Source organism: Chiloscyllium plagiosum, chromosome 2 (assembly GCF_004010195.1).
Source record: "Chiloscyllium plagiosum isolate BGI_BamShark_2017 chromosome 2, ASM401019v2, whole genome shotgun sequence".
NCBI lineage: Eukaryota > Metazoa > Chordata > Chondrichthyes > Orectolobiformes > Hemiscylliidae > Chiloscyllium > Chiloscyllium plagiosum.
The window spans coordinates 101,727,515-101,754,902 of NC_057711.1; the positions used below are offsets into that span (position 1 = coordinate 101,727,515).

The window sequence follows — 27,388 nt, forward strand, 5'->3', positions numbered from 1 at the left end:
GTCATCTGCGTGTGTGGCTACTAAGGATAGCTGGTCGTGTCGTTTCATAGCTAGTTGGTGTTCATGGATACGGACCGTTAGCTGTCTTTCTGTTTGTCGTAAGTAGTGTTTTGTGCAGTCCTTGCATGGGATTTTGTACACTACGTTGGTTTTGCTCATGCTGGGTATCGGGTCCTTTGTCCTGGTGAGTTTGACTCTTTTGAAGAAGAATCATATCCGACTCAAAATATTAACCTTGTTTCTGTCTCCACAGATGCAGCTAGACCTGCTGCGTTTCTCCAGCATGCTGTTTCTATTTCAGATTTTCAGCATGTGCAGTATTTTGCTTTTATGTAAGTTTAAAACATGTTGCTAACCTCACATTATGCATCATGTTATGATGAGTAAGTTTTTAATGTGGTAATTGATCAGGTTTATTTAGAATAGTTAAGTTACCATGTAGTTTAATGGCATTGTGAAGGTGGAAGAGCATTCGGATGGATTAGATTAAGTTATCCAGTGGATAAGTTGCTCTTCTACGGTGAACACTATTGAGCTTTAGCTTTCTGTGTCTGTTGTACACCACACTTTGATCTCTTCACTGGCATATGACCCTCTGTTCAGCCTTTGAAGCAGTACCACACATGGTCATCTGGTCCACTGCTTCAAAGGTCTTAATGTATTTAGCTCTGAATGTTTCACTGACGTTGTTGTTTAGTGCAATCATGAATGCTTTGATGAACTCCAAAGCTGGCTGATGGTATCAGCTCAGCACTGGTGTTTAAATTGCTGTCAAAGCTGCTATGAACTTTGTTCAGATGGACAGTTTTATGAGCATTTCAAAGATGTCTCCATGATACAGTGGGGTTCATGAGTTCTGCCCATAGTGCATACTGGTGAGTGAGAACAGGGAAATATGGGGAGAACCCAATATGGAAGTATTGGGCATGGAGGAAGGATGAGAGACTTAAGGGGTGGTTATGGTGGTGGTGAGTGAGTATTGAGGGCTAGAATAATTAAACATATTCCTGTTTTGCTGCCTGAGGATGGTTGAACAAGATTGATTGGGTGCTTAGCCTACTAAATGCCTTCACAGTTTGTAGAGACCAGAGATCCCTTAGTGTGACCAGAATGAACATGACATCCTTAATATGAGATAAATGCCCACTGGCTTGTTTCAAGATCAGCAGCAAATATCATCTCTTCGCAGTTGAACTTCAAATACAATTAACTACCAAGTGTATCTGCAGTAACCTTAGCAATGTTATTTTTCACATTGTTGTATTTTGTTGACCTGCTTTGTTAAAAGAAATTTGTTTAACAATATCAAAAATCGTAGGCAATCAGATAATGAATAGTACTAAAGTCGAGGTCTTGAATTTGGTTTTGCATATATATTTAGCTTGTTTTGCTTTTAAAATATGGATAACACCTTGCTCATGCAGATTGAAGTGGGGAGGAGAAATGGCATAAGTTTATCACTGAACAGTTTGATGGAGAGTATAGCTAGTACTAAAATGCTTTGAGATGATATCTGTATTTTGGCACCATGGGTACCATCTCTCTGATCTAGAAAATCCAGGCTTAAGCACAATGGATGATCAAGGAAGGTATGATGGTATTGCAATTAACTCAACCTATCAATCTGCCAAATACCGGTCAGTGCTTGGTGGTAAGAGCAGGAGAGATTCCTCGTCAGCCACATGATGGAAATGACATTGGAGCTTATACCATCACTATCCACAGCTCCAGGATGTATATACACAAGGTCAATGTTGCCATAGCAGTTCTTTTTCCTTTGAGGGTCAGCTGGTTTAGTTGGCTGGACAGTTAGTGTGGATCAGACTAGTGTCTCCTAAATCAGGTAAGATACCAATAATTCCTCTTTGGATTTAGCTACTGACGTGCATTATGTGAGGTATTATAAGTGTCTCATGTCATCATTTGGTGTAAAACATGAGGTGGTGATTGTGACCTGTCACTGAATTTTTTGGTCTTGTGGATTGCCAACAATGTGCTCTGCACTGCCTGTGCTCCAGCTGGAGCCAATGTGTCAGATTCAGTATGCCACAAATACTGAACATAATGGTTGGGAAAAGGGTTGTACTCCCATTCTTGTCAAAAGGAGTGAAATAGGGGTTACATCCTTTTGCACTGGCAATGACTTTCACCCAGGGAGCTTAGAATGTTTGTTTTTGGTTTTATAACCTTTAATTTGCTACCTTTAAAGTTCAATGAGGGTATGTTCTTCTGACTGACTGCGAACGCCATAAAGTGCGGTGTATGTTTTTGTGTAGGCTAATGGATTAATGGATAAGGTCAGAGCGTGCAGAGTGAAGGGACATGAAACAAAATGGATAGTTAGCTGAAAATAAAGCACAGACCATGGAAAATTGGGTCCTTCGAGGAGCATTGCTGGGACTAGTGTTCACAATTTATATTTATTCGACTGAGGCATCAAAGGGCTTTGGAATTAAAACAATTTCTAAATTTGTAGACAACACAAATTGGAAGGTGTATTTAACACTGAAAAGGTATAAATTCAGAATGTTAATAGACTTGTAGAACTTGTTGTTCAAGGCCAATTTACCAAATAGACTCATGCAAAAGTCAAATTTTAACTTTTAAGATTAAATTTATAGGGTCGACTGTTACATGGATGCTACTTTTGAGGGTCTGAAATTCATGCTACAGTCCAAAAATATCATCTCAATAGCTGAAGCCCAATTGATCTCTAAACAAACAAAAAAATAACACAACGGACTGTGGTAATTACAAGTGCTACAGGGAACTGAGCTGCATACAAAGGGAGGTTACCACCTGATTCTGACCTGAGGCATCTGAAACTTTCACACCATTTTCCCCCCTTTTTCTCTCATCTACTGTTACATTTAGTTTGAAAAACTAAAATATTAAGCTTTTACTTCTGATAGTTATCAAACATTTGACTCTAATACAGTCTCACCAATCATTGTAACAGCAACAGCTGCATGGTAATTATAGTGAAGAAAATGCATATCAGCCTCACTTGTATAGGAAATGATGGTGTGATAAATTTCATATCACATTAATTATGGTGCTCGTTCAATAATTAACTTAAATCTGTAGCCTAATGTTGGTCTGAATTGTACATCAAACACAATAGCACAAAAAAAATTTGCTTTCCTCTTCGTGACATTCATGTACAGGATAATTACCTTGACTCTCAAATGTTGATCTGTTATGCGAAGAACTAGGTCAAATTTTACATGAGCTATATGGAAAATTCCAGATTTTTTTGGCCAAAAATAAGGGGTCAACTTTTACAAGGTCGACTTTTCCTCTAGTATATATGGTATACAACTCTGCTAAGTGTGGATGATTACATTTAGGTAAGAAAATTTAAGATCATATTTCAAATGGAAATTTAAGACTTAAATGTGGTCAGAAGTAAGGAGACCAGTACCTAAAATTCATACCCTCGTGATTGAAACCTAGCCTGACTTTTTCTCCAATGTAGGGCATGAAATGTAGATGTTGCTCTAAAAAAACTCAGTGATTCTTTCCTGCCAGGTTAAACAGGCAGCTTTGTGTCCAGAAAATGTGGAGAGCTGGCGAGGTGGGGTGGATCTAAAAGTGCTGCTTTGAATTGAGTTTTGTGTGCACATGTCTGGCAGATGGTGCATTGTGGAATCAACAGGAGACTGAATCCTTCCATTTCATAAATATAGCCAATGATGGCTCTGTGGTTAGCACTGCTGCCTCACAGCACCAGGGGCCCAGGTTCGATTCCAGCCTCAGGTGACTGCAAACTCTGCTGACATTCTCCCCTTGTCAACAAGGGTTTGCTCCGGGTGCTTTGGTATCCTCCCACAGTCCAAAGATGTGCAGGTTAGATGAATTGGCCATGCTAAATTGCCCATAGTGTCCAAGGATGTGTAGGTTAGGTGCATTAGTCAGGGGTAAATATAGAGTAATAGGTGTAGGGGAATGAGTCTGGGTGGCATATTGTTCAGAGGGTCGTTGTGGACTTGCTGGGCCAAATGGCCTGTCCCCACACTGTGGGGATTCTAATTCTGACTGAATATCAAAGATGCCATATTTTCATTTGGAAAGCTGCAGTTTTGGTAAGATATTCTTCACAAATCACTTCAGGTTGTGATCATAGACAATGTGGATATAACCAAAGCCAATTTAGCTTGCACCAATTTATGTCTGAGGAGGTAAAAATGAAGAAGATATGCTAATTATATATAGAACCTTCATTAAATCATACTGGACAATGTGCAATTCTGTCATCAGATCGCATAGAGGACATAGATGTATGGAGGTATGCAATTCAGATTTACACGCATGTATCTGAACACCAAGGTTATACCATTAGGTTTATCAAATATGACTAGTTTCTCTATTCTTTTGAAATCCGAAGGTTGAGGTGACTTAATGGAGATCTTTAAAATGGTAAGGATTTTAAGAGTTGGTGTAGAGAGACTGATTCTTCATTGTGGAAGGGGATAGCTAGAATCCATATAAGACCATTACCAAAACAAAGTTCAAGTAGGGCAATGGTGGTTGGGAAATGTTTCACCCAGAAAATAGAGTGAATTGTTAGCAGATTCCAAACCACTTTGAGAAACAGAAGGCATTTCTGTCTTTTTCTTTTGTGAAAAGAGTTTGTACTGGCTAAATTTTGCCATCCCATACCCAGTGTTTACAGATGCTTCCTGCTTATGAGCTCAGACAAATAGCAGCTATCTCCTGTTTCTTCTTAGCCTGAAATAAATTAACAAACTTGACAATGTGGTTAACCAGTTCTGCCTGACTCCCTTCCTCCTTCCTTCAGATTCAAACTTTTGATAACCATTTTTTCCAAAAACGAATCAAAGTTTTTTTTTTGTGTATCGCAAGTTACAAAACAACCAACAATTATGTGTTCCCTTGCTCTCCATGCTTTAAAAGAAATCTTTTTCCAAATGCCAGTTGAATATATAATTGGCTTAATGGGATGTGACAGAGTGGGTGGTGGAGCATTGCTTTTCGGACTGGAGGCCTGTCACAGATTGATTCTGGGTCCTCTTTTGTTTGTCATCTATATTCTTCTCCAAGTCTTTTTATATAAAAGGCCTGGTTAGTAAGTTTGCAGACGATATCAAAATTAGTGGTATTAGTAGATAATGAAGAAGGCTTTCTAAGATTACAAAGAGATCTTCATCAAATGGGTCAATAGTCTGAGAAATGGCAAGTAAAGTTCAATCTGGATAAAATGCAAGGTATTGAATTTTTGAACAACAAAGGGTAGGGCTTGTACAATTAATAGTAGAGCCTTGGATAGTTTTGTAGAACAGAGGGACTTAGGGTTCAGGTTCATAATTCTTTGAAGTTTGTGTCACATGGGCAGGGTGGTTAAAAAGGCATTTGGCATGCTTACCTTCATTACTCAATCCTTTTGAGTATAGGAATTGGGAAGTCATGCTGAGGTTGTACAGGACATCAGTGAGGCCTCTTCTGGAATACTGTGTCCAGTTCTAGTTGCCTAGTTATAGGAAGAAGTTCAGAAGAAACTTAGCAGGATATTGCTGGATATGGAAGGTTTGAATTATAAAGAAAGGCTGGGACATTTTTCACTGAAGCATTTGAGATTGAGAGGCAACCTTAGTTTATAAAATGAGATAGAGTTAATGATAGTTATCTTTTCACTAGAATGAAGGTTTTCAAGACTAGTGGCACACTTGAGGTGATTAGAGAGAGATATTTTAAAAATATATGAGGGTCAAATTTTTTTGACAGAGGCTGGTTCGTGTATGGAATGAACTTCCTAAGGAAGTGGTGGATGCGAGTACAATTACAATGTTTAAAAGACATTTGGAAAGATACATGAATAGGAAAGATTTGGAGGTATATGGGCCAAGAGCAGGCAAGTGTGATTAGTTTAGTTTTGGATCATGTTCAGTATGGACTAGTTAGGCTGAAGGATTGTTTTCATGCTATATGACTCTGGAAATAATTGCAAAATAATTGAGAACAATTGTCCATATTCTTAGAGAGCAATATTCTATATTCTCATGTCATTTTTCCATCTTTTCAGCATAAGACATCGCCGTTTGAGGACGTCTAATTTCTTTCGGCAAGCCTTTCTTCGTAAAACGGGTTAACAATTGAATGACTTTTGTCAACCTATCTTATTTTGGAGATCTCTTGCAACATTTCTTTAAACAAGCAAGGTCAATTCTCAACCTTTTCTCTGACAGTCAAAGAACAGTTATCCATAACATTCGATGGGCCAATTTTTCTCTGATTTGTTTCTTATATTCTGAAGGAAGTCTTTAAACTAGATACACCCCATATCTGTTGCTTCCATCACTGCCAATGCTTCAGTAGCCAAGTTGCTTTTAACTGGTTTCCTAGGCGAATGGGACAACACTTGATGTTCTTTTCCATCAAGAAGTGAAAACCCCTGCTGTACTGGAATGTCCATCTCGAAGATTGGTATGTGAACCATCATTAAAAATGACTAAATTTATATTTTCTGAATATCTAACACTTAAACTTAAGAACCCATTTCTTTATATTTAACTTTTTCTTTAATGTTAAATTTGCTGTCCAGAAACCCCTCAACTGTAGCATGTTTTATCATTATACTCTGTAGGTCATAAGTTGTCCAGCTTGTATGCAGAAACAATTCAACTGACCAAAAATATCTTAACTAATTAGTTTCTATCTTGGATGCAAGATCCTCTTTCTGTGGGGACCTGATGCTCTTTACTGGAATGTAATTGATAAGTAGAATTGTTGATCCAAGCTCACTTTGACATATTCTGCTTGATGTCTAAATCTATATATTTTATGACCCCAAATGTCAATCTTAAACACCTATTTAATCTATTATCAATTACTTGAATGCTGCAGAATGTCTCCACAAAAGAAAATTAACATATATATCATAAAAATGCCTACTAGATTTTCCTTGTGACATCAGTAAAACATCACGATCCTCTGAATTCAGTGTAAGGATGCCATAACCAGCAGATTTTCAATTCCCTCTTCATAGCCTCTCAAACTAGCTATGATTACTACTTTTTTGCCTCGAGGCTCCATGTGGACCACTGGGCCATATTTTTAGCTGCTTTTTCCGTTGAGATCGAAATTGAGCTTGATTCCTAACTACATTCAACTATATGAATGAAGTATTCTCCCTCTGTGATCTTCAGTCTACAACAAAAGGACAGATACAATGACTTGCTTCCTGATCAAACACCCAGATAACTTAAACAAAAGAAGATTCTCTCCCATAGCTCACCTGTACAACAATGCAGTGTAGTTTGGATGGTTTCAAACATCAATGTAGTCAAGTTATTTTACCTTCTACAGTTCTTTGATTCTGTAACATGTGTGGATAACATATATTTCTGTTGGGTATAATTGCCCTGCCTCCCGAGTTGCTAATTTATAGCTTTTTTAAATGCAGATAACAAAAAACACCATTGATGAAATCTTAACATACTTTGGCAAAGTGTTATTTCATTGGGTTTCATGAAACTACTCCCCACAAGCCATGGTGAATTTTCTTGGGTTATCATCCCAAACCTGCCACATTAAACTACCTACTACACCCCCTATGCCATTCTGCTAATCCAATACAGATGACCTCCAATTTAGCCAGAAGTCATTGCACGTTGCAGATACCCAGCATAACACAGAATATACTGGTATCCCTGGCGCACCTTGTTAAGTACTGGCATTCCAGAGCTGCTGTGGGCATGGTAGGCAAGGGGAAATTGGCTACCGCTTTGTGGATTTTTGGGGGTCAAGCTCTTACCCAAGGACTGCCAGAGGAGGCCATGCTACAAGACTGTCTGTACCTGATTCAGGGTCACCATTCCGGTTAGTGCAGTCTCCACTTTCTGGAGAAACACGCAGCAGAGCAGGATGGATGTCAGTGATTTCTGCTCTGCTAGGTTAAGTGCTACATTTTTTTTTCCAGAGATAGTGTGAGACTAAGATGGCAATGTACTCACCTCCCACCAAGGCTAACACACTTCCATATTCTCACTATTGCCTGCAGCATCTTTCCTTACTTACTCTCTATCACTCCAACATGCACGCACGCTCTGCTGCCTATTCACTCACTGGGCATTGCTTGCAAACTCCCCCCCCACCCCCCCCGAGTACTAGCAGCTACATATACCACCCATTCTCATCTCACTCAATCCCACCCTTCCTCTCATTCCAGGATAAAGTATGGGCCAAAAGGGCTAAGGCAGGTGGTGGGGTGCCTGACATTTGGCTCCTCATCACCTATGAGGAGATGATCTTATTGTTGGCCATCAAAGACAGGGAAACTTGTACCAGGTATCCATGTTCCAGAAACCAGTAAGAATTATTGTTCATCGTAATGGGAGAGTAGCATGACCTTTATTTTGCATTTAATGTTAAGAGGTGGCCCTCAACATCTGCCCTCCATATCTGAAGTGATCAGAATGGCTGCACCGTCCAACAACTCAGATACTGACACCTTGGTGGGTATTTCATCCGAGACTATTTGCTGGTGGGCACCTCTCTACAGCTGGCTCGGAGAAATTCCCCCAGGTCACTGGTATTCAGAAGACTGCTGGAAACCAGGATGTGCTTGGAAAAGTTGATCTCCTTTCAGAGCAACATCCTGTTGTGTGCAATCTACCATAGAGATGTGATATTTAAGCTGACCTGTTCACTGCATATTCTCTTCCTCGACTTTTAACAAAATTGCATTCTGAAATCTGATGTAGTATTAGTTCCTGTCTTTGTGTTATTCAAGTTTATATTGCTGTACTTCTACCAAGCAATGTGTCCAGGAAACCAAAACTGAACTTTCAAGAAAGCAATTAAAATTTGATACCAGTGAGTGAAAACAAAAAGAATTGTTAAAAAACCAGCAGATTTGTGGACAGTAATTTTACTACCTGCTGTCGTCCAACACTGAGTGATCGACCTTTCTGTTGGTAATTTGTTTGTTTTGTTCGCTTGTGCCTTCAAGAGCATGGATTTATAATTTGTTTTTATTTATAGTGCACTGTTACAGTGGGGTAAAGTTACAAATAGCCATAATTTAGTGTCTTTGTGTGTGCCGAGCTGAGAAAGTAAATAGAGGGTGGATGAAGAACTGCATGAGCTCGAGGGATATTCTTAATGCCACAATCCTGCAAGGTTACTTAGTAACAGTCTTAATTCAAACCAGTGTGGTGTGAAAGTAGATAGCAAAGTTTTGAAAAGAATGTATGGAGAAATTTTGCTGTTGGAATAAATTTGCATAAATTGTTTGCTGGGATTGGTGGGGGGAATGGAACTTGGACATGTTTTGCACTGCACTTACTCTGCATGCTTTACATTTATTATACTATACTCTGCAGATCAATGTGAACATCACATCAGCTAATTCAGTGCGTTGTTCAATTGTACATGCTCTGCATGTCTTAGCAAAATAACAAAGTTGCAATTTTCACCAGGTTTCTGTCCTGCATGCAGAAATATCAATAATATTCACTTACATTGCAGTGCACACTGCTGGTCTACTGGTTGTTTATGTTGCTGTTTATTAGGGGTGGCCCACTGGCTCAGTTGTTAACACTGCTGCCGCACAGTGCCAGGGACTCCGGTTCGATTCTAGTCTCAGGTGATTATCTTTGTGAGGTTTGCACATTTACCCCATGTCTGCATGGGTTTCCTCCAGATGCCATGGTTTCCTCTCACAGTTGAAAGATTTGCAGTTTAGGTGGATTGGCCATGCTAACATACCCATCATATCCACAGATGTGTAGGATAGATGGATTAGCCATGGGAAATACAGATCGACGGGTAGGGGTTGGGTCTGGGTGGGATGCTCTTCTGAAGGTTGGTGTGGACTCTGATTGGCTGAATGGCCTGCTTCCACACTGTAGAGGTTTTATGATTCTAGGATATTAGGAATTATTAGCAATTAGGACGCTCATTTGCTTATATCCTCAATATAGTGAACAGTTTTTGAGTATGACACATTATTCTGAGCGTTACAACTCACTAACATCTTTGTACTGTGACAGAATGCAGTATAATGGTGTTTCAATCTGTTCAGTTACTCTACTATTTTGAAAATGTGGAGATTGTAGTTCAAGCTACTTGGCCAGATGAGTATAATGCCCCCTTAAAAACAGAGCCCAGTTAAAAAAAAAAGTGAGAAACATAGTTTTGATTGTTATAAGGTTATGCTTTATATCAATGATGATCATTGATTTATTAGGTTGAAACTGCTGGTTGAGTTTCTTTTTAAAACAAAATTAATCAAAATTGCATTTGAGTAACTTAAACCAGCTGCTTCTAAAAATGTCTGAAAATAGAAGCTTTCGGAGCACTGGCCCTTCATCAGGTAGCTTTGAAGAACTGTCAGTGACTGGTCTGTTTGGACAGTGTCCCACTGATCCTGCCCAACTACACCAAGTTGTGGGATCCTGTTTTAAATAAGGACCAAAATCGGAGAGTGGTGATAATAGCCTTTTTATTCAGCAACTACCGTAGCCCAAGTTCTATCGCTGTGGTTGTTGAATAAAGAGGCTGTTCTCACTGCACATTGAATTTTTTTTTTGGTCCTTATTTGAACACAATCCCACTGCTTGGCATAGTCAGGCAGGATCACTGGGGACACTGTCTAAACTGACCAGTCACTGACAGACATTTGAGGCTACCTGATGAAAGGGCAGCACTCCAAGCTTGTGTTTTCAAATAAACCTGTTGGACTATAACCTAGTGTCATGTGATTTCAACTTTGTCCATCCTGTCTACCACCAGTACCTCCCAGATCATAAAACGTCTGAACGTTTGCGTAATTGCAAAACTTTCAAAACCATTAAATCGTAGTCTCGCAGTCTTGAAGAACTTGCCAGAGCCATTCATACTAGAAGACTGAATGATCCCTTCTCTCAACTCATTCAAGAAACATTAGGAATGCATCATATATTTACCTGAGTGAGGAATGTGCCATTAGACACAATCACGTTAGACAATGGACTTTAACTGAGAATGGAAACTCCCCCTGCCATAATCTAATCATACTTAAGCCATTTACTTAGAATCAACGTCTCAGGACCATGTTTGGGTAACTGATCCAATGTTGCAAGATGAGCCAACTCTGAGACTCATGGAGTTTGAGAAACTACTGTCTGCCACAGAACAGAATGAGAAGATCGAGAAGAAAAGGTACCCTGAATGGGCACTTTTTCTCACTCCATCCATCCTATAAACTTGATTCTTACGGGCCAATTCAGCCGTGCCCCTCAAATAACATCTAAAAACTGAAGGGTCCAAAGGAAAAATAGAAATTGTCTTGCAACATTTTAATCATTTTCATAACAGAATTTGGAATGATCATTGGGTCCAGTCTGAAATCATTCATGGCATCAATCTACCAAATCCATACACTATATAACTGAATTTATTTACCTTTACTGAATTTACTTTGCCTACATTCTCCCTGTTTGTAACTTCTGGGTGACAGTGTGCGTTAACCTTTTGAATGCAGATGTGCATGTGACATTTGGAGCAGTTAAGCAATCACCAACTTCTTTCAAGAAAACTGTTGTAGTCAAATGAAGGGTGGGTAGAGAGAGGTGACATTTTCACTTCTAACCTGCCTATTGCAATGATACATCTGCAAAAACAATCATGGGTTTCTGGTAATAGGCAGTTTGAGTGCAGTGCCTATCCATACAGGTTTGGCCAGTAATGATACAGCCCATACAGGCTTGTAGTGTTGTAACTATTTACTCAGGAAGCTGTCCAGCAAGATCAACACCTTTACTGTTGCTCCTTGAAATGATTGTATAATGTAAACAAATGAGAGGTCTGGATACACTTCAACACTAATAAATAACGCAGCAATGACAACTCTTTAATATATTTGTAAGAATGTTGTACATAAATGTGCATCAATTCCTATTTTTAAACCTATAGCATAGATGAATAAAGGAATATTGGATAGGACAGCAAGTAGACTCCCTGTTCTTACAGTGGTGTGACCCCCCCCCCCCCAAAAAGATAATGATGCTATCTGAGCGGCATTGCGATGATGTCAGCCTGAATGATAGCATCAAGCCCTTTTGATCAGCAAGCTGGTGTTCTCGTGAGAGTATGCTAGCCTTGAGCTAAACTAACAGCTGGCTATCATAGATTCTGATTTAATAAGTAAGGTTTGGACTAGTTGTAAAGATGGCCTCAGTTATTCCTATTCCTTTGGTCAATAAGTTTACTCTGGGCATCAAAACCTTAAAACTGCTAATTTTTCTTGAGCAAACAAATTTGTTTAGTGCTTCAGCAGTTCTAATCCTACTGGCATTGTTGCCAGGATTGTCCATGAGTTGGGTTGTCAATGATCTGTCATCCCCATACTGATCTCCAAGTGGTTGATCTGACGACTTTGTCCCAGAGCCAGATAGCTATCACTCTGGAGCCCTTTCTCTTCTCCCCCAGTCTGTACTGGCAGCATCTATCATCAGTCTGATAGATCTAGGGAAAACAATCAAGCAATGACATCCTAGGAAAGTGATGTGTTGATTGTTTGTTTGATTTTTACAAAAGTATATATATTTTTGGAAAAAGGGATTAACTAAGAAACAGGAATAAGTGAAAGTCAGGGCCAGAACCATAAAGGAATATGAGGAAACAAATTTGGGTAAGGGAAGTACAGCTTGCATATGGAAAGTATGTTAACAATATTCATAAAGGCATAATTTTCTTGTTTAAGAAAAGCAAATTACTCTGGCTTAAAGGAAGTCATGGCAACAGAGCTTGCACCCGTGATACGTTCCTCCTGTACTATCATGGAAGCTTTAGTTGTCCCTTGTGAACACGTGCAGATGCATGTTTGGCTCACTTCCTTTTGGTGCTGGAGCAGCAGGAGAATTCACTGTGGAGCATCAGTAATCTTGAGCAGGCCATGAATAGCCCATTCAGTGAGGTGATCGTGCAGCAGGTGCAGATTGAACAGGCAGAGAAGGCATAGGTGACCACCAGGCAAAGTCGAGGAAAGATTGGTACGGGAGTCCCTTATGGCCATCCCCTTTCTAACAGATATACTGTTTTGGATGCCATTGGGGAAATTACTGGGTAAATAGTGACAGCAAATTTCATGGCACCATGGTAGACCAATAGCAAAAATAAGAACTCGTGGAATCGAAAGGAATTTAGCAAATTGGATCCACAATTAGCTGGGAGACAACAAGAGGGTGATGGTTGAGGGCTGTTTTTCTGACTGGAAGATTTGTGTCCAATGAGGTTCTACAGAGATCAGTGTCAGAGCCCTTGCTTTGTGTTTATAGAAATGATTTAGACTTAAATGTTGGAAAGTTGATAAGTAAGTTTGTCGATGATACAAAAACTGGTGGGATGGTTTAAAAAGAAGAATGCCACCTGAAAAGCATTTAAGAGGGCTGATTAATGGTAAATAGAATTCAATCTGGTTAAATTGGGAAGCAATAGCAGAGTGGTATTATCGCTAGACTATTAGTCCAGACACTCTGGTCATGTCCTGGGGACCTGGGTTCAAATTGCATGGCAGATGGTGGGATTTGAATTCAATAAATAACAAGAATTAAGAATCTAATGAAGACTAAAAATCCATTATCAGTTGTTAGAAAAGCCCATCTGGTTCACAATTGTCCTTAAGGAAGGAAACTGCCATCTTTGCCCAGTATAGTCTACATATGACACCCAATCAACAGCAAAGTGGTTGACCCTTAAACTGCCCTCTGGACAATTAGGGATGGGCAATAAATGCTGGATGACTTCCTCATCCCAAGAATGAATTTAAAGAAAAAGAAAAAAATGTGAAGTGTTGCACACTTGAGGATTCAGTTGAGATTGAACAGTTTAGGCCTATACTCTCAGGAATTTAGAATAATGAGGGGAGATCAAATTGCGATTTTCAAGATGATAAAAGGTACGGATAAAATAGACATGGAGCAGATGCTTCCTCTTATGGGGCATTCAAGGAAGAGATTCTGGATCAGTGGTGCTGGAAGAGCACAGCAATTCAGGCAGCATCCGATGAGCAGCAAAAATTCAGGCAGCATCCGATGAGCAGCAAAATCGACGTTTCAGGCAAAAGCCCTTCATCAGGAATAATCAAGGAAGAGAGGTCATCGTCTTAGGATAAGTAAATTTAAAACAGAGTTGAGGAACAAGTCCCAAAGGGTTGTGAATCTGTGGTTTTCGCTACTCACAAGTAGGGCTGGGACAGTGAATAAATTTAGGGAGGTGTTAGACATTTTTAATTGGTAATGGGTTCAAGGGTTATGGGGAGCAGGCAGGAAAATGGGGGTGAGGCATATATCAGCCATGATCGAATGGTGGAGCAGACTCGATGGGCCATATGGCCTGATTTTGTTCCTATATCTTATTGACTTGGACAGGGCAAACAAGGAACAGAGTTCACATAATCAGAGTCATACACATGGAAGCAGACACTTGGATCCAACCGGTCCACGCTGAACAGAATCCCACACTAAAATAGTCCTGTGTGCCTAATCCTGGTCCATATCCCTCCAAACCTCTCCTACTCATGTACTTATCCAAACTTCTTTTAAGCATTGTAATTGTACCCACATCCACAACTTCCTCGGGAAGTTCATTCCACATACTCACTACACTCGTTAAAAAAAGTTATTTTTTTAAAAGTTCTCTCTCTGCACCTTTTAAAAAATGTGTTCCCTTATATTGAAATGCCCCATTCAAGGGAAAACATAACTACCATTAACCCTATTATTGCCCCTCATTATTTTATAAACTTTTATAAGGTTCTGTGCTCCAGTGAAAATCATTCCAGCCTTTCTCTATAACTCAAGTTTTCTGTGTCCAGCAACATCATGGTAAAACTCTTCTGAACCCGCTCCAACTTAATATTCTTCTTAAAACTATTGGAAATATATAGCATGGAAACAGACCCTTCGGTCCAACTCATCCATGCCGACCAGATATTACAAATTAAACTAGTCCTATTTGCTAGTGTTTGGCCCATATCCTGGACCGTGGGAAGTACAGAGAATCAGGGGAACCTTGGTGTGCATGTAAACCAGTCTTTTCCTGTACAGGACAGGTGGATAAGAAGGTACATGGTATACTTGCCTTTATCAGTCAAGGCATAGAGTTTAAGAACAGAGCGGCTATGCTGGAACAGTATAAAATGTTTAGGCCACAGCTAAATTATTGTGTGTAGTTCAGGAATCCACATTATGGAGGGGATGTGAGAGCACTGGAGAGTGTGCACAGCGGATTTACCATAATGTTGCCTGACCTGGGGAGTTTCAATTACGAAGAGAGATTGAACAGTTTGAAGTTGTTTTCCATGGAGCAGCAGAGATTGAGGGGACTTAATTGAGATGTATAAAATTGAGTGGCATGGATACAGTCGACAGAAAACTTTTTCCCTTTATGGAAGGATCAGTGACCAGGCGACATAGATTTAAGGTAAGAGCCAGAAGGTTTTGTGGAGATATATGCGGGAAAACATTTCACCGAGAGTGTGGTGGGAATCAGAACCCACTGCCTGTTAAGGGTGGTAGAGTTAGAAAGCCTCATAACATTTAAAAAGTATTTCGATGCGCACTTGCTCCAGTGAAAGTAGTTTCAGACTATCCAGCCTTTCTTTATAACTCAAACCTTCCATACCCAACAACATCCTGGTAAATCTCTTCTGAACTCCCTCCTAATCCTTCCTGAAATTAGCTGCCAAGGCATATAACTGTAAATGAGATTACCATAGCTCGGCAGTTGTTTTTGACTGGCACAGATGCAATGAGAGGCTGAAGGCCTTTTTCCGCATTAGAGATTTATGACTGTAGGTCATCCCATTGTCTAATTTTCAGTGATTGGTGAGTTACCGTGGATAGCACAAAGGTGCACATCTGCCATGGTTGGTTGACCCTTCACCAGTTACAACACCTGCTTGTTTTTGAGGGTCTTTTCTATCTTTCTGACCACATTCCACAGCTTACTTCCTTTGTTTTCTGTTTCTCAGGAAGATAACTAGACGTTGCCTCACTCCACGGTCTCCTGGGTCTCCAAACAACCAGTCCCATGATACACTGATTACGTTGTCAATGATATATATATTTGACTGGTCTTCAAGCTCGATCCTACAGACTTTTTCAGCATCAGCATTTTTACCTACTTTAGGTCCATGCTCAGTTATTCACAATGTTTATTTAGCACATTCCACTCCCCTTCAGTTTTGTTCATTTTATTCTGTGCACTTACCCTCTCCTCCCTGCTGGCTAGTTCAATGTATACAGTGGTGTTCACAGAGCTCCTTCGAGGTCCCGATTGGTTTAACTCGGATGGTTGGAGATTGCAAGCTTCAACTGTTTTCAACATTGTACTTTGTTAATAGCCTCTCCAATACGAAATAACTGTTCCTGTCCCTTATTTCTCATTTCATGTGAACAAGGATAAGCAGGAGGCATTACTGCAACTTGCAGTATGATCAACACATCGGAGAATAGTCCAGTTTGGGTCTTCACATTCATTCCCACCTTTTTTAAAGTTCTATTGTACCTACTCACTCCATTGCAGGTAGTAATAGATTTTCTGAACTCAGCCCAACCCTTGTCTGAACTTTGTCAGGAGCTGAGGTGGGACAGTTCATATGTATTCCCAATTTGTCCCTCAGATCTGCTATGACATTGAACATAGCTGCCTTACATTGGTATGTCCACCAGTTCAAGTTCGCTTATCCTTGAGAGATGTACAGGGGTAAAACATGTGGTGCTGCTGCCACTGTCACCCACTATGCCAGAATGATGCCCAAACAGTAATGAATCAGTGTCCTCCCATCCCTTCGTATGCCAATCATGTAAGACCCATTACAACTTCTATAATGCAGGTGGTCATTCCACTGAACCCACACAATACCTCCTCGGTGCCATAGACAAGATGGGGTCACATAATGGCTACCTTCGCCAGATTATACCTCTGAATGATGGTCCCAGCATCATTTTCTTAAACCAAATCGCATGCGGATGAATATTATGAGTTGTTGCATTGTCTTTGTTATTACTGCTCAGTGCACACTCACAACTTGGTTTGGGGTATTGCTATGTACAGTATTACCATTCATACCGGCATTCATTGTTTTACAAAGCAATCAACATTAGTAAAATATGCACGTGGGAATCCCATGAGTTGTTCGTTGGTCAGATAGATGGCCCTTGAGGTTAAACCCTTAACCTGATCATTACTGATCCACTAGTGCACTTTACTTTATTTCTTTTCTGTCTCGGGTTTTCCCAGTTCTGCTTGACAACCCAACTGCCATATGTGGGGCAGATATTGTTTCCCTCTGCCTTTCTTCCAACCTATCCATAGACTCTGGACAATTTATAAATTATGCTCATTTGATTCTTGACAGTGGGCCATTCAGTCAATTTATGAGCACTCTAGAACCCATCCATTTGGATTCCTGACCCATCCCTCAGCATGTCTCTCTGAGCTGAGCACTGATGGTATAATCGTATTAATCCAAATTAACAACAGCCATGGTTTTCACCATTCCCGTTCTAATGTTGAATCCTGTAATTGTGTCATTCACTAGACCCCCTTTTTCTCTTCGAGGAGAAAGTGAGGACTGCAGATGCTGGAGATCAGAGCTGAAAATGTGTTGCTGGAAAAGTGCAGCAGGTCAGGCAGCATCCAAGGAGCAGGAGAATCGATGTTTCGGGCAGGAGCCCTTCTTCATGAGCCCTTCTTCAGGACTCATGAAGAAGGGCTCCTGCTCGAAACGTCGATTCTCCTGTTCCCTGGATGCTGCCTGACCTGCTGCGCTTTTCCAGCAACACATTTTCAGCCCCTTTTGCTCTTCCTTGGTTTCCGCTGAGGCCCTCAACCCAGTAAGGCCACCTGTTCTTGAGTAAATCTCCCTATGGAGCTTAAGCCTGAGGTCTCCGGGCCTGTATTTTCTGTCTGATCACTCGTCTCACCAAGTTTTCAAATGGTGTTCAGATTAGATGTGAGCACCGTGGGGGTAGACTGAAAGGTTTGGGATCATGAACTGCAAGTTTTGATGTGCATTATTGTGCAAATAAAATGAGTCTAGGTATTTGGGTGATCTTGCCGGTGTTTTGGTTGTCACGGCGGGATGCTGTGGTGGTTGGGGTGGAGGTGGTCTGCGAGCAGGCCCAGGCTTGCGTGTATGTTGCCCCACTTTTGTTGGGTGCCATCATCATAATCCCTGTAAATTGCCATCACTTCATGCTCTGCTGAAAGGCAGCAGTTATGTTTTGTGAAAGCTTCATGCAGTGGGAAGAAAACGAAGAACTGCGGACGCTGGAAAACTGAAACAAAAACACAAATTGCTGGTGAAACTCATCAGGATTTGGCAACATCTGTTAGAATGGTCACTGGACACGAAACTTTGCTTTCTCTCGAAAGATACCGCTGAGTTTCTCCAGCAGTGCCTGTTTCTGTTTTATGCTAAGGACTTTCAAAATATAGTTAAATTAACATGCTAGCATGTTATGTTCTATCAGAGCCAAGGCTGGGTTTCTCTGCTTCTGGTTGCTTCACGGGATGAGCTGTAATTGGATTGGTTTTGCCCTCCACTCCTTTTGATGGGGCCCCGTTTTTCTTGTCTTGAGATTAGTGGACTTAATGCGGAATCTGACTCCTTTTTAGGGATGTAGTCAACTATGCTTCCCATATTGGTACCTAGCAAGGGCCCTTTCTCCATATGATTAATATGGAACAATAGTATTTGAACATTATGAGCTAATCATTGTATCGGAAACAGTGTGCCTTTACATGCCACCTTTAGGGTTGAAACTTTATTGCTGGAACAGCACAGCAGGTCAGGCAGCATCCAGGGAACAGGAGATTCGACGTTTCGGGCAAGGGCCTGTGCCCGAAACGTCGAATCTCCTGTTCCCTGGATGCTGCCTGACCTGCTGTGCTGTTCCAGCAATAAAGTTTCAACTTTGATCTCCAGCATCTGCAGACCTCACTTTCTCCATGCCACCTTTAACATAGGCCACTGTTCAGAAAGGTGCAATCAACCTAAAGGTTGGTACTAAGCCAAGCAAAGGGACATTAAATTGTGGTCAGTAGGCAGTCCTTGTGGAGAGCCAGCAGAGTGACTAAAACTAATGAAGGTGACAATATCCTCATACCTAATTCCCCTTTGCAATCGTAGTTACTCCTCATCCCACTGTCTCTCCTGGTTTACCAGCGGCAGATGGTTTAAATATGTACTTGATCCTTCTCCACAATGCAGCCCTAGCCTTTTGCTTTTCTCCTTTCTGATACTGAAGCAGTGTAGTCCAGGCAGAACAACAATGAGGGTGAGGATGAAAATGAGGTCTTGTCATTTTATTTCACACTTACAACCACCAGTTAAGGTAATGACAAGTTATAGGTTAACACATGAGATCAGATCTGCATATGATGGACCATGTACTGCCCTCAACCCAGACTGGGACACATGCTGTCTCACCAGAGGATGAGGCTGCACATGGTGTCTGCTGCAGAGATGGTGCACTTCAATGCTGCAACCTACAGAAGGATGTTGATGGGAAGGAACAATAAAATTTCTGGTGCATTGAGAAATTTGCCAGAATGCACACATCAGTATCAATAGCATGAAGGAATCGAGCACCAACTTGGCAGAGAGTTTTGCCTTGCTCTTACAGCCTATCCTTTCCAGCATAGTGTTTAAAACTATTTTTGCACTTGTGAACTCAGTTCTGATAGCCAGTGTCTCAACTTGCCCAAAATCTCCCATACTGCCATGGAAACAGAGACCGAGATTGCGCAATGACAACAAACTATATTGCAAACTCAGTGTGGTTGGCGTCGCTGAGGCTTACGTAGTGCAAAGGAACTGAAGGGTGTCACAGCAATCTGTCGTCCTATGGATGCTAGGAATATGGGGCTACTCTTTTTACAGGGAGCACAGTAGCATGTCATAACGGAGCACACATCTACTTCCTCCTGTTCTTAAGTCTTCCTGCCACTCCACCCTTGTTGCATGTTGGTCAGCCATCCCAGCCTGCTGGAACACATTGCTAGAAATTACAGTTCACAGCTGGACATTCTTGAACCGACGCTGCTTGATGTCAGCCGCCAAGGCCGTCTGCAATTCCTGCCCCAATAATTAACAGGCGTCCACCAGCCAGGCTAAAGCTACCAAGAGCAATGTGTAGGAGCCTGAGAAAAGCAAAGACATGTGGAAAGCAGAGACCTGGACAGTGCCCAATGTTGACTTTGCCCACAATAATATTCAATTTCAGTTGTACATTCCGATTCTGAATGTTTACTTTGTGCAAAAACAAAAATCACCACAATGATCAAACTGTCAGGGGTGGGATGTTGAGAGCATTGGTGAATGGGACTGTGATTACTTGTGTTGCACTTGGGGAAATTCTTCACAGACGGTTCACCTCCGAGTGAATGTCTCAACTGCTGTGGCCTCCTCTTCCTGCCTCTGCTTCCCAGGCATTTTCCACAGGGATGATGACAAAGACTCCTCTGTAATATGAGGTTGTGGAGTGTACAGCAATCCACGTTGTGCTAAGTACTGTCCGGTGTCTCGAACGATACAAACAGGAGTAGTATTCTAGCAAGTCACTGGTCCTCCAGATCACATTTTGTTTGGCAGTGTGGCTTTTGTATCCATGCTATGCACATGGCTGTGAGCTGTGCACCTGAGCCGTTGGGTCAATATGTAGCCCTTGTCACCCAATAGCTACTCTTTGGTCTGCTGGCTGAGGGGTAGTTGGTGGTGAGCAGATGCTGCAACATTGCATATGAAGCCATCAGAACTGTTGCCAGAATATCAGGGATTGACCTGGATATTGTTTCACCAGTGGTCACAGACACTCACTAGATGTTGAGAGGGGAATCCCTTTCATTGCTGACATTCAGTATCCACAAAGCAACGTGTGTGTGTTCAGTGGCACCCTGCATCATGCAGAAGACTGCAGTCCCAGTAATGCTTCCTGCTATCCCTGCTTACATGTCTCTGGCACAAATGATTGAAATGTGGGTAAGTCTCAAAGAATAGACTTCCTTTACCCAGCAGCGGTTGGAAAATTAGGATAATAAAGGAAATGAATTAGAATTGGGAGAATGGTTTATCCTTGGATCAGTTTTACAGCTTTTGAGACCATGAGATTTTCTGAAACTACTTTTGTTTGCCCTCTGTTTCCTCCAGTCAAGAGTGTTTGAAGAGTAAATCAGTGGCAGTAAATTTGCTCTGTTACAATATTTGGTCACGTTTTGGTGAACCACGCAAAAGGTGTTCAGCAACCAAACTATCCATGAGCCAGATGGTCAGTTGTTTGTCAGTTAGAAAATAACATATCTTTGCAGTGGAAACGATTGAGAAGTGATCCAAATGTCACAGCCCAAACTAGCCCTTGTCTGCATCTCCATTTCAGGGTTACACAGTATACCCCGTATCAGCCTGAAGTTTCCCAGGGCAGGTTGGAAAGTTTGCTCAACTATCAGACAATGGTGTGTGACCTCACTAGCATGGATGTGGCCAATGCCTCTTTACTGGATGAAGGAACAGCTGCCGCCGAAGCAATGCAGCTGTGCCATAGGTGAGAGTTGGTTGATTTTTGTTGAAATTCCCCAATTTCAAGCTGTTAACAGTGCATCTCCTTTAAGATGAGTCAATCTCTTCCAGCAATTCGCGTGGCTTCAAAGGGGAAGTTCCAACTGTGAACTATTAAGACAGTGAAAAATGTAATTTTAGCTTGCTTTGTGAAGGTACTTTATCCATTGCAATTGATTTTACTTACCTCTACCTTCCCTGCAATAAATTTTGATCTGTGGCTCGAAGGGAGACCTTTTTATTTGAGACAGATCTATAGAGAGTGCAGGAAGTTAGGATTGTGAAGGGAAGGTATGATGGGTAGGATCTATAGAGGTCCCCGGGGTATTGTCAGGATTTGTGAAGAAACGGCTGGACATGGATTTGAGTGAGAATTGAGAGCTTTTGTAGCTGGAATTTGAAAAGGGAAAGCTGCTTTGCAGCCAGCAGGATCAAACGTTGAGAATTGGGATTAACTTTGATCTTGCTTTGCGGCTTTAATGTTAGCAGTAGCCCGACTTTAGGACTTTATCGAGGGAGTAAGTTTAAAAAAATACAAGCTGAAAATAAGGCCCCGTAACCCTTTTGATAGAGGATGTGTGCCCCCCATATGGAAATGGGAATTGGGCAACGGGCAGCTGAGGATTACACTTAAGGAAGAGGCTAAAAAGCTTACAGGGGACAGGAGGGTGCAGTTTGGTCCATAATAAATCGGTAATAGTGCTATCATGTCATCCCACAAACTATTTGACTCACTCAGTGTATGGAAGTTAGTCTGTGTTGGCCTATGATTAAGCAATAAATTAGTTTCCGTTAAAGCCAAACACCTCCGAGTTTCTATTTTAGAGCATTTCCCACTTAATGACTCACAGTTGAAACCAAATATTATTAAACTGAAAATTGCTGTCTTTTAACGTTCCATAATTTTTCTTTTTTTTTGGTTAGACACAATAAGCGAAGAAAATTCTTTGTGGACGCTCGTTGTCATCCTCAGACAATAGCTGTTGTGCAGACAAGAGCAAAGTATGTAAATCTTTAAATTGCGTATTTTATGTAAGTTATTCTGTCCTTTCCCTGACAAAGAACCTAGCCTAGATTAATTGAAATATTTCATAAATGTAGATTGGTATTTATCTATAAAACCCATTGAACCTACGTAAGATCCATCTTTCCTTTTATAAACAAATGTCACTTTCAAAGGACAAACTTGTACTGTAATTTTATATTTGATAACTAGCTAAGTAAATCCAAATGAGAAATAGGACCCAACAAGAAGCAACAGTTTCCCATGTGGACTTCCACATGTCCATTATCACTGTGAGGCTGCCTTGTTTAAAGTTGATTTGGTTTGGAACTTAGCAAGCTACACTCCACCAATCTGCCCAGCAAAGTCCAGCTGCTAGAACCCATCTGCTAAGTAAGGTATAAGGACTGCCAAAGGACGAGTGTATGGACTGTCTGAATCCCAGTTCACCTGAATGGAATTACTTTATATTTCTCCTGCCAAAAGGGATAAGACTTAAATTTTTTAACCTTTGCCTCCTCCCTCTTTGTCCTCGACCTTTTTGAAATCACCAGTGAACCATTCTCTGCAAATCTGCTTCTCTCTGTCTTACCTCACTCTGTAACACATTGGCAGTTTCCGGTTAAAAACTTCAATTTGAATGCATGCTCTGAGCATCTAAAACAATTCGAAATGACTTATTTACAGAGACTGTTTTGTGCATTCAATATTCAATGCCTTACGTGTGGATACCTTGTGGCTCTACCTTGACCTGTTTTTCTTTTTGAAATTATTAATTTTATCTCATTCTATCACACTCACTCTTTCTCTTAACTAAACCAAACCAAGTCCCCGGAGCCAAGTGATTGCTTCCTTATTTGCTGAGATTACGGTGATTAGTTTACTACTTCGACTATAGAGGGGACACTTCTCTGAACTATGTAGCAGTGTTTGTGCTTCCCCAGGATGAGGGCAAGAGTGCGGCAAACGGACTGGACATGGCTGGTTTTGATTCTGATTTCCAGCATCTGTGTTTTTTTTTCTAACTTGTACAATCATAGACTCGTACAGCGTGGATAGTTGAGAAAGCGATGGGTGGATGAAGGTAAGGGAGAAGGTAATAGATCAGAGGAGGCGGTGATGGACAGGTCTGGAGGACGGTGCCGAGTGGAGGCTTGGGACTGGGAATAGTGTTAGGAAAGGGGAAATGAAGAAGCTGTTGAAATCCACATTTATCCCGTGTGGTTGCAGGGTGTCAAAGCAGAATATGAGGCATTCTTCCTCCAGGCGTCGCATGGTAACGGTGGAGGAGGCCCAGAGCCTGCATGTCCTTGACGGAGTGGGAGAGGGAGTTGAAATGTTCAGCCACGGGGCGGAGGGATTGGTGGGTGCAGGTGTCCCAGAGATGTTCTCTGAAAATCCGCAAGAAGATGTCCTGTCTCCCCAATGTAGAGGAGACTACACAGAGTGCAATGGATGCAGTAGCAGATATTAATAGAGGTACAGCTAAATTTCTGACAAATGTGGAAGGATCTCATGGGGCCTTGGATGGAGGTGAGGGGACTGGTGTGAGCGCAGACTTTGCACTTCCTGTGGTGGCAGGGAAAGATGCCAGGAGTGGGATGTGGGCTGGTGGGGGTATGGATCTGACCAGGGAGTCACAGAGAGAATGGTCTCTCCGGAACGCTGATAGGGGTAGGGAGGGACATATATCTTTGGTGGGGTGGAAGTTGGTAGGGTGGAAGGTGAGGACCGGGAGGATCTGTCCTTGTTGCATTGGGAGGGGTGGTGTTCAAGGACAGTGGAGCGTGAAGTGGAGGAGATGTGCTGACGTTCATCGTCAACCACGTGGGAAAGGAAATTGCAATCATAGAAGAAGGAGGACTTTGAGGTGGAATTGGTCATCTTGGGAACAGATGCAGCAGAAGCAGAGGAATTAGGAATAAGGGATGGCGTTTTTACAGGAGGTAGGGTATGAGGAGGTGTAATCCAGGTAGCTGTGGGAGTCGGTGGGCTTGTAGTAGATGTCTGTGGTTAGTTGGTTGCCGTAGACGGTGATGGAGAGGTCCAGGAAGGGGAGGAGGCGTCTGAGATGGTCCAGATGAATTGGAGGTCGGGGTGAAAGGTGTTAGTGAAGTTGTTGAACTGTTCAACCTCCTCATAGGAGCACGAGGCACCGCCGATACAGTCATCAATGTAGCAGAGGAAAAGGTAGGGGGTGGTGCCGGTGTAACTGCGGAGAATGGATTGTTCCACATATCTGACAGAGGCAGGCATAGTTGGGTCCAATGTAGGTGCCCATGGCTACCCTTTGGTTTGGAGGACATGGAAGGAGAAATTGTTGAGGGTGACGACCAGTTCAGCCAGGCGGATGAGATTGTCAGTGGAAGGGTGCTGGTTGGGGCGGTGAGAGAGGAAGAAACAAAGGGCTTGGAGATCTTCGCCATGGTGGATCAATGTGTACAGGGACTGAATGTCCATGGTGAAGATGAGGCAATGGGGGCCGGAGAAATGAAAATCTTGGAGGAGGTGAAGGGCCTGCGTGGTGTCACGAACATAGGTGGGGAGTTCCTGGACTAAGGGGAAGAGGATGGTGTCGAGGTAGGAAGAGATAAGTTCGGTGGAACAAGTGCAGGCTGAGACAGTGGGTCAACCATGGCAGTCAGGTTTGTGAATCTTAGGAAGGAGGTAGAATCGCGCGGTGCGGGGTTCATGGACAATGAGGTTGGAGGCTGTGAGTGGGAGATCCCCAGAGGTGATGAAGTTGTAGATGGTCTGGGAGATGATTGTTTGGTGATGGGAAGTGGGGTCAAGAGCCTCAACCCTCATTCCTGATGAAGGGCTTGTGCCTGAAATGTCAATTCTCCTACTCCTCTGATGTTCCTGACCTGCTGTGCTTTCTCAGCAACACACTCTCGACTCTGATCTCCAGCATCTGCAGTCCTCAGTTTCTCCTAAGAACACATATGTGCCAACCTCTCACTTCCTTTTAGCCAGCCAATCTCTAATTCTGCTAAGATGCAACTCCGATACAATGAGCTTTTTTTTGGAGAAAATCTTTTGATTCGGAACCTTATTGAATATCATCTTAAAATCTAAGTACAGTACATCCTCTGGTTCCCCATTATTCACAGAATATGTAACTTATTCTGTACTTCAATAAATTGATTAAGTACTATTTCTCTTTCACAAGCTATGTTGACTCTGCCTGATTACCTTGACGTTGTAACAGTGCAGTTACATAAATTCGTAAATAATAACTTCTAACATTTCCCTTGTGACAGATAAGTTGTCTATTTCCTGTCTCCCTCCCCTTTTGAACAAAGGAGTTACATTCACATATAATGGGAACTTGCATCAATCTAGGGAGGTCTTGGAAAATTAAGAACAATGTATCAACTACCCCACTTACCCCCTTCTTTTAATGTGTTCTTGTCAACCTGCATCTCTAAGATGTTTGCAGTTTTCTTGCATTCATCCATCTCTTTGTTTTTCTAATGTAAAACTCTTTTCCTGGAATGTCACTTGTAATCTGTGAGGACTGATGTTAAATCATCTACCATCTTATTTTCCATAGCACTTCTCCAGACTCCTTTCTATCAGACTAATGCCTATTTTGTTGCTTCTTTCCTTTACAAATATATTTATAGAATCTCTTACTATCTGAATCTATATTCCCGGTTAGCTTTCTGTCTTTGACTTTTTTAAATATTCTTTTCTATTTTTGACATATATTGAATCGTCTGACTTGCCAGAATTAGAATTAACTTATTATTAAATTATTCTGTCTTTGCACTATAATATGCTTTTACTTTAAGATGCTGATGATTATTATTATTATGATCCCTTATATGATGTTACTACCTGACAAGTCAGATCCCAGGCAAGGGCTTGATGGATAATTTTTTATTTGCTTTGGTTTTCACAAAGTAGTCTTTCACTGAAACATTGGCTCAAAATGCTGCAGATTTTGTTTTAACAATAAAACACAAGTTTATTTTTAAGAAGGGTAAAATAAGCAAGCCATCACTTATAAATCAAATTCAAAGAGTTTTAAGTAAATAACATAAGTATAATCTCATTAACCACAGGAAAACCTCTTATAAATTCAAGAGAAACATGACAGCTTTTGTATAGAAACTGAAATGCACACCCAGTACAGTCCCCAAAACACCAGATTCTCTGTATCTAACACCCTGATAAGTTTAAATCAAAATGTGACTTGAGCATTTAGACTGGAACTGCAGATAGTTTCTTTCTTGGAGCTATTATATACCTACTTAAGTGTACTCAGCTTTAAGGAATCTCTTCAGGGTTTTATTGATAAAGGGCTTATGCCTGAAACGCTGATTCTCCTGCTCCTCGGTTGCTGCCTGACCTGCTGTGCTTTTCCAGCATCACACTCGTCGACTCTGATCTCCAGCATCTGCAGTCCTCAGTTTCTCCTAGTTGATTATAACCTTACTACAAAGCCTCTTCCAAGGATGCCTACCTTGAAGAAGGTATCCTCCTCTCTCTAGAAGTGCCTCACTCCTGATGCAGGGCTGATGTCTGAAATGTCGATTCTCCTGCCCCTCAGATGGTGCCTGACCGGCTGTGTTTATCCAGCACCACACTCTTCGACTCTGATCTCCAGCATCCACAGTTCTCACTTTCTCTTCAGGGTTTTATCCCAACACTCCTGGTCTGAACTCTCCCAAACTCTTTAAGGTGACCTTATTCACTATATAGAGCTGAAAATGTGTAGCTGGAAAAGCGCAGCAGGTCAGGCAGCATCCAGGCAACAGGAGAATCGACGTTTCGGGCATAAGCCCTTCTTCCCGAAACGTCGATTCTCCTGT

At 41.5% G+C, this 27,388-nt stretch overlaps 1 protein-coding gene across 4 annotated transcripts in view; it reads left to right on the forward strand.

Annotated features, from left to right (window-relative positions):
• Positions 1 to 27,388, forward strand: part of gldc (glycine dehydrogenase (decarboxylating)) — a 172,803-nt gene that overhangs the window by 24,234 nt on the left and 121,181 nt on the right. For all 4 annotated transcript variants that reach the window (XR_006315277.1, XR_006315278.1, XM_043715133.1 and 1 more), the window contains 2 exons: positions 21,387 to 21,551; positions 22,490 to 22,567. Coding sequence is in view for 2 of the 4 variants with exons in the window: in XM_043715133.1 (XP_043571068.1) it covers positions 21,387 to 21,551; positions 22,490 to 22,567 (243 nt within the window). In the remaining 2 variants the exon portion in view is untranslated. The remainder of the gene's footprint in view (positions 1 to 21,386; positions 21,552 to 22,489; positions 22,568 to 27,388) is intronic.